The following is a 7,196-nucleotide window of genomic DNA, read 5'->3' as shown; positions in this document are numbered from 1 at the left end:
TGGGCATGAACTAAAACCCATTCCTGCTGTCTCTACCAACTAATCCCCCTTTCCCAGGGTTGGGGGTCCCTGTGACCAGAAGAGGTGCCTGGAGCATGGACACCTGTGGACAACAGATCTGATATCACCAACTCAGAGGAACTGCAATGACTTTTAATAGCTCAGGAGGGCACTTATCAGCAGGGACACCTTGGGTGACCCAGGGTCACCGGTGTTGACTTGCCACCACTCTCCACCCTTGGTGGGGTAGCATGCCTCCCGCCTGAGCCAGTCCATCCTCAGACCTCTGTACAGGGTGAGATACACGCAGCACCTTCCCGGGGACCAGCCCCAAACGCCCACGTGCTGCTCTGCTGATACACTGATTCACCTGCCATGCTCCTCGGCTTCCCCTGCTCCACTTGCCCTGCTCCCAGGAACCTGGGCTGAGCTCCCCAGCATCCTCCCGCCGGGGCAGCATGATGGAGGTGCTCCTGCTCCACGGGGTGCTGCTCCTCCTTCCTTTCGCAGCCCTGATGCTTTTCTGGTATAATGCCACCTTCCACTACTTCTGCAAGGTGGGCTTCTTCAACTTCTGGATTGTGGCAATGGCCACCCTCCTGTCCCCCTTTGCAGCTCTTCGGGGACGCTCTGTGGAGAACATGAAGTAAGTACAGCCTGGGGATGTGCATCTGATGTGGAGATGGCTGGGGTTTGGCTGTGATGGAGGAGCTCGTGTGGTCTTGTGAACACATGGTCTCCCGCTCTGGGCATATCCGCAGCTGTGTTACGGCTGGCGATTGAGCCCTGGGGCCATGGCGAGGGCTGTGGTCATGTCTATGTGGCAATGAAGGGTGCATCTGTATCTTGTGGTGTGGTGAAGAGGGCTGGCCAGGCCCAGAGAGGGTTACACCACGATGGAGGTGGCAATCTGGGTCAGACTAGTGGTCCATGGAGGATGAAGTGGCATGAAAGTGATCATTTTTGGCCATTGCAATGTTGGGGTCAACAGTTGGGTGGGTGGTAGGGGGGTTTTGGCAAAGGTTGACAATCATTAGCAGGATGCAAATGCACACCCGTTGTCGTCTCCCTGGGAGTGCAGCCAGGTCTTGCTTAGCGGGAGCCCCAGGGACCGCACATTGGCAGAGGGATTTCGGGATGTCTCCGTGCCATCAGCTGCCAGGCATGGCACAGTCATGTCCTGGTGAGTCACGCGCGGGTGCTGTCAGCTGTGCTCGAGGGTGGTGGCAGCTGAGATAACATCACTGTGCAACACAAGAGGAAGGTCTGGTTGCTTTCAAGAGTGTTGCAATCTTGTTACTGGATTCCTGGGCATGATAGCATACTAGAAGGGATATAATTATGTCAGAGTGAGAAATGTCTGAACTTGTATTTGCTGAGCTCGAGCTGTCATGTACTTGTGCTGATGAATTTCGGGCCCTGGGCAGGAGCGTGGTCAGAGGTTTGATGTCATCAGTCCATTGCGTAGTCTCTCTCCCTCGTCCTTTCCATGCAGAAAAGCTGTGCACACATCCACACATTGCGGGCGCTTCGAGCTCTGGCACAAACGCTTCCGGTGTAGTGGAAATACCTGGCGCGATGCAGTGGTGACTCATGCTGCCTTATCTTGTCCCACCAACATCTTGTAACCATCCTCCACCAGAGCAGCACACCCCCTCAGCATCCAATTCCCAAAGCCTCCGGCTTAGAGCACCTTCCTGTCATTAGTCTTGGCTTTGGGGCATTTCCACAAGTGTTTTGCTTCTCTGCAGACACAGGGATCTCTGAGTTTGCATCTCCCGAGGGATGGGTGATCTTCTGATACAATGGATCCTCTAAAGGTGGATGACTCCTTCTCCCTCTGTGCCTGCCTCTACCCTCTCCTCTCAAACATCATCTCATCTCTGTATGGTGCTGAGCTCTTGCTGACAGCCCTGTCCCCTGCCCTGTCCGCTGTGGGCCCCCTGGGACCAATCTCTGCCAGATGTATGGATTCTGGCAAGGGTGCTCTTCGTGCTGTGGGTTGGAGAGTCCTTCATTTCAACACTGAAAATGTACCAGCTTTTTATCTCCACTGTGGGTGCTGCAATCCCTGTTGCTCCATCCTCCCTCCATTCCTCTTGTTATTCTCATAATGAGTGTCACTCATCAGCACTGCCATCCTGATGTTACCCTTCCTGTCCAACCCTCCTTGGATGGTGACACCACTCTTCCTTGTTCTCCCTTCGTTCTGCACAGATGAAAATTCTGTCTCTTTCCGATGCTGCAGGTCCAGTGAAGTTATTCTTTCTGATTTCCTCTAATGAATGGAGCTGAGATGTTTTTCCTTCCCTGCTCTCTTCCCCCTCCACCTGCAGCAGAAACTTGGTGCCTGCAGCTCTGCCCTTTGGTAGATCTGCTGGGACAGCCCCTGGAGCCATCCTCAACACTGTAGACCTTGTCTGTCTCAAGACTGTTCCTCTGCATGTCCATCCCCAGTGCTCATCCATCCACAGCTCAGCACGTCTAAGCTGCAATCCAGTTCCTCTGTCTTCTGCAGTGCAGGCTGCTAGCCTGGGGTCTGGGTTTCCACCCTGCACACGCAGATCAAGCCCTGCACTTGGGGGAGCCTCAGGGTGAGGCTCACCTGGCCAGAGGCAGTTGTCCTCCTTGGGATGGGGTGATTTGCACCGTGGCTGCAGGCAGACATCCTATCCCTTCTCTTCTTGCTCTCCCATCATCCCCAGACATCAAAAAGCCTGTTGGTTTGGGTTATTCTGCCACCACCTTGTGCTGGCTGCTCTTCAGCAGCGGCTCCAATGCAGACATTCCACTACTGAGACAGCCGCTGGTCTCACCTCAGGGATGGTTTCAAGGTTAGCTCTGAGCTACGCAGGCTACAAATGTGCTTAGAAAAGCAAAGCATCACTGAGACTGAACACAGAGACACCTCGGGACACGCTATTTGCTCACGTAGACCAGATCTAGCCTGGCCCATCTTGCACCTTGCTCCCTGAGGGACTGTGAAGGACTGGAAAAAATCCAGCAGCCCCCTCTGTGTCAATCTGCTCCCCACATGTGTTCCTCTGCCCTAGGCTCCTGCGTGCTGCTATCCTGCCCCTCAAACTCTTCTGTGGCATCAAGATGCAGGTGCGGGGCTCTGAGCATCTGAACAACAAGGAGCCCTTTGTGATAGTTTGCAACCACCAAGCTTCCCTTGACCTCCTGGGTATGTGCAAGGAAGAGGCGGGCTCAACACAGCGTGGGCAGCCTGTGGGGTGCTGCAGGGGTGGACCCAGCTCACCCTGGGGGGGATTCCAGTGTGGCCGGTGCCAGGATTTGTACAGGGCAGTGTGGTAGGCATAGGCCAGAAGAGCTGGTGGGACAGGAGCTCAGGGCTATGGATGTGCTGCAGAGAGAGGGTTGGGACAATGGAAGATGATACCAGGTCACTACAGCCACAAGGCTGGTTGGTTCTGGGTGTCACTGGGCTGGGATGGATCCTTTCCTCTCCCATCCATCTTCCAGGCATGGTTGAGATCATTCCTGACCGCTGTGTGCCCATTGCCAAGAAGGAGCTCATGTACATGGGCACCGTGGGGTGGGCCTGCTGGCTCAGTGGCATCATCTTCATCGACCGCCACAAAAGAGAAGATGCAATCGATGTCATCTCTCAGACGGCCAGGACCATGCGGCGTGAAAATGTGAGGGGGGGCTGGCAGCGGGGGGGAGTTGGGGAGCAAACATCGATAGGGCAAGGGGGGTGTGGGGAGGACTCACATAGCAGGTCCCAGGATGCTCTGGTTGGGCTCCATGTTCATGTCTCTCCCTGTCCTGTGCAGCTCCGAGTGCTGATTTTCCCTGAAGGCACCAGGAACCAGAACCAATCTATGTTGCCCTTCAAGCGCGGGGCTTTCCACTTGGCTGTGCAGGCTCAGGTGAAGCTGAGTGGAGGCTCCCCCTCCACTTGTCCTCGATGGAGCTGGGTGGGCGTGCACCCTGGGGCAGCGGACTGGGGGACATTAGGGACTTTGGGGGTCTGCAGTCCCCAGGCACAGACACCCTGCCGTGCAGGACCCAGGGAGGGGACGGGGACCTGCTGAAGCATGGCAGGAGCTGGAGTCCCAGCTGGGGAGGGTGTCTGCATGAAAGACGTCCCTGACCCTCCATCTCCTACAGGTTCCCATTTTCCCCATCGTGATCTCCCCATACTGGGACTTCTTCAGCTCCAAGGAAAAGAGATTCACCTCTGGTAAGTGACGGACAAGAAGCCCTGTTGCCAGAAAGCAGGGCTGTGCTGGAGATGAGGCTCGTGGTACTTGGAGGTCTCTTTGCGAGACACTGAGGTGTGCGGCGGCAGCTGGTGGTGGAGGCAGCTGATGGGAAGAGCTGGTTCCTGCTGGGATTGTCTAACAGAATCCCCGGCCTTTCCCCTCTCTCTCCCTCCAGGAACATGCACAATCCAGATCCTCCCCAGGGTAGAAACCCAGGGGCTGAGCCCAAAGGATGTCCCTGAACTGACAGAGACTGTCCGCCAGGCCATGGCTGATGCCCTCGCTGAGATGTCTGCAAATCACCGTGGGGACCAGCACGCGGAGCAGCCTCCGCTGCCGCGCTGTGCTGGGGCCAGTGCTGGCAGGGGGACGGGCAGCTCACGGTGCGAGGAGGACACGACCACGACCAGCAATTAGGCAGAGGGACCCTGAGGCACTCGGGGGTGTAAGGCAGGTGGCACAGCCAGCGGCTGGGCTGTGACATCTCCTTGTCCCCTGCGGATGTTTCCACCAGACCTGCCAGAGCACAACGGTGCCCCGGTGCAAGGGGAAGCAGAGCAGTGTGGGACGGTGACTAGGCAGCACCCCAACACCAGTGCAAGGTGCCCCAGAACCCCCCTGCTATGGCTGTGCATCCCCTGTGCCCCCAAACCCAGAGCTGTGTCTGGCCCTGGGGTCGCCAGCCCCCTCTGCCTGGATGGCTCCTGCCTGCACACTGGGGGCGGGGGGGAGGGATGTGCCAGGCAGGGCTGGGGCTTCACTGCACCACTTTCCACCCCTGACTGCGCAGCTCGCTGGGGGTTCACCCGTGGGCTTGCTGCCTTGCTTCTTCCAGAGGCTCCTGCAAGCTGGCAATGCTGTTCGGCTACAGCCAGCTCTGGGGAGGGGCTCAGAGCACAGCAAGTGGCTTGTGGGGGCGGGCAGGAGGTCCAGGGGCTACAGGGGATATGGACACATGAGAAGAGCATCCATGATGAAGAACTCTGAGACAAAGGTGCAAGATTAAAGAGTCCACACCTGGCAGTGTGTGTGCACGGTGTCCTGCCTGCGCCTCGGGTGCTGAGGGGAGCACGGGCAGGGGGATCCATCTCCTTAGGGCCACACGGGGTGCCTGCCTTGCTGCATGTTTAGCATTCCTATGGACACCACAGCTTCTCCATGGGTGCAGCGCGGGGTGGTGTGAGGAGCTTGTGACAGGGTGAGAGTTAGGCTGGCGTAGGCTAGGTCTGCCCCCGAGGTAGACCTGTCCCTGCTTCAGGGACAAGCACTATGTGCACAGCAAGAGCATCCATTAAAGCCCCAAACCCTCACAGGGCAGAGGTGTCTGCATTATGCCTACCTGGAGCAGGATGGACTGATCTGTGGCTTCCAGACCACGGCACCACCAGACCCATCCACCAGCTACCATCTTCCCTGGCCTGTTCCCTGCTCCCAGGAAAGGCTTTGGGCATCTGCTGGCTCCTTCCCAGCTGAGCAGCTCCTGTCCCAGCCACCCCTGGGTGACAGCAGGGCAGGGAGAAATGCAGTGTGTGCCTGTCCCCAGTGCTGGGAGCAGGGTGGGCAGGCTTCACCTCCCAGATTCAAATAAGGAACCGTGGCAAACCCTGGCCAAACAAGGGTGAAGCGCTCTGATTTGGCATTGTTCCTGCCCTTGGGAGTGGCTGGCTCGTTGAGGAGGAAACTCTACAAATCGGTGGCCATTGTCCACCCAGACAGATACCACTAGGCAAAGATATTAGCAAGAGAAAAGAGGTTTCCCATGAGTAGCAACTCAGCAGGTCAGGAACCGTCACGTGCAGATGGTCAAGGGCAGCCTGCACATGGAGGATCTCATTTCCCACAAAGCCCCTCCATTCCCTCCCTTCCTGCCAGGGCTCCCTACGTGTGGCTTAGTCTGTCAGCTCTGAGCTGGCTCAGCGGTCCCACCATGTGCCCACCACCATGGGTGTGGTTTGGCTGCCTAGAGCCTTGAACCCAGCAAAGTCTAGGTCTGGTAGTTAAACATTGTCCGAGCTGGGTGGCTGGGGCCCAGCAGAGACCTTGCTGGCTTTTGCTTGCTGCCAGAGCGGGGGTGAAACCTTGAGGAGAGGAAGAAAACTCATCACGGGGGTTCTGGGACCACCTTGCTTCCACAGCTTCTTCAAGCATGGTGCCTGCAGCTGTCCTGCCCTGCCTGCTGCTTTGCATCCTACCCCTCACAGCTGGAGCATCTGCAAAGCCGTAAGCCCTCCCCATGTCTGCCTGTCCACGCCCGGTGGGATGACGCTTTGTCTCAGTGCTGTGACAATCCTTGCTGAGACTGTGGTCGCTGCTCAGGATGGAAGTGCTCGGGGTGGTGGGCTGTCCCCATGGAGGACTTTGTACCAGGGCTTGGTGTCTCCAGGCTGCTGTGGTGTAGGTGCAACCTCACACCCAAGCTGGTGGGTGAGCAGAGCCTTCCCTCCCTCTGCAGATCATCCCCTCGGTTCTTCCCCAAGGTGCTTAGGCAGAGGGGGCTGCGCTCTGCCCTGTGCACTGGCCAGCCTCCCTGGGTGGATGGGGGGAAGGCTGGGTGGCATAGCCCTGCTGGAAAAAACCCCGAGTACCTCCCGCCTTGAGAGTCTGGCGTGGAGGGGAGCCCTGGGATTTGGTGGGGTCTCCCTGGTCTCCTCTTCTGCCGATGTGTCCCCTCCCCAGACACTACACGGTGCTCTTCCCCTCCGTGTTCTACTACCCGTACACGGGCAAAGTGCATGTGCACCTCATGGACCTGGACGAGCCCGTGCGCGTGACCCTCCACCTGGCAAGCAGCCACAGCGTCCCCAACATCACCCTGGAAGAGCAGCACAGCGATATCCTCCAGCTGAACTGGCCCCGCTTCTCCAACGTGAGTCCTGCCCCCATGGCAGAGCTAAAGACCTCAGGAAGGGCTATCCATCCCCTACCCACTGCCAGAGCTGGGCTGGTGGAACTGGGAGGGGACCT

The 7,196-nt window shown here is 57.8% G+C and overlaps 1 protein-coding gene across 1 annotated transcript; it reads left to right on the top strand.

The window, feature by feature from the left end:
* The first annotated feature begins 458 nt into the window (after window positions 1-458).
* LOC141970308 (1-acyl-sn-glycerol-3-phosphate acyltransferase alpha-like) lies at window positions 459-4,649 on the top strand. Its single transcript, XM_074926822.1, has 6 exons — window positions 459-646; window positions 3,054-3,187; window positions 3,487-3,662; window positions 3,801-3,896; window positions 4,138-4,210; window positions 4,408-4,649. Exons 1-6 carry the CDS (start codon window positions 459-461, stop codon window positions 4,647-4,649), a joined length of 909 nt encoding a protein of 302 aa, XP_074782923.1.
* Window positions 4,650-7,196: the final 2,547 nt, after the last annotated feature.

The sequence above is a fragment of the Athene noctua genome, chromosome 25 (genome assembly GCF_965140245.1).
Source record: "Athene noctua chromosome 25, bAthNoc1.hap1.1, whole genome shotgun sequence".
In the NCBI taxonomy this organism is placed as follows: domain Eukaryota; kingdom Metazoa; phylum Chordata; class Aves; order Strigiformes; family Strigidae; genus Athene; species Athene noctua.
The sequence above is the reverse complement of the archived record's forward strand: the minus strand, read 5'-3'. Positions and strand labels throughout refer to the sequence as shown.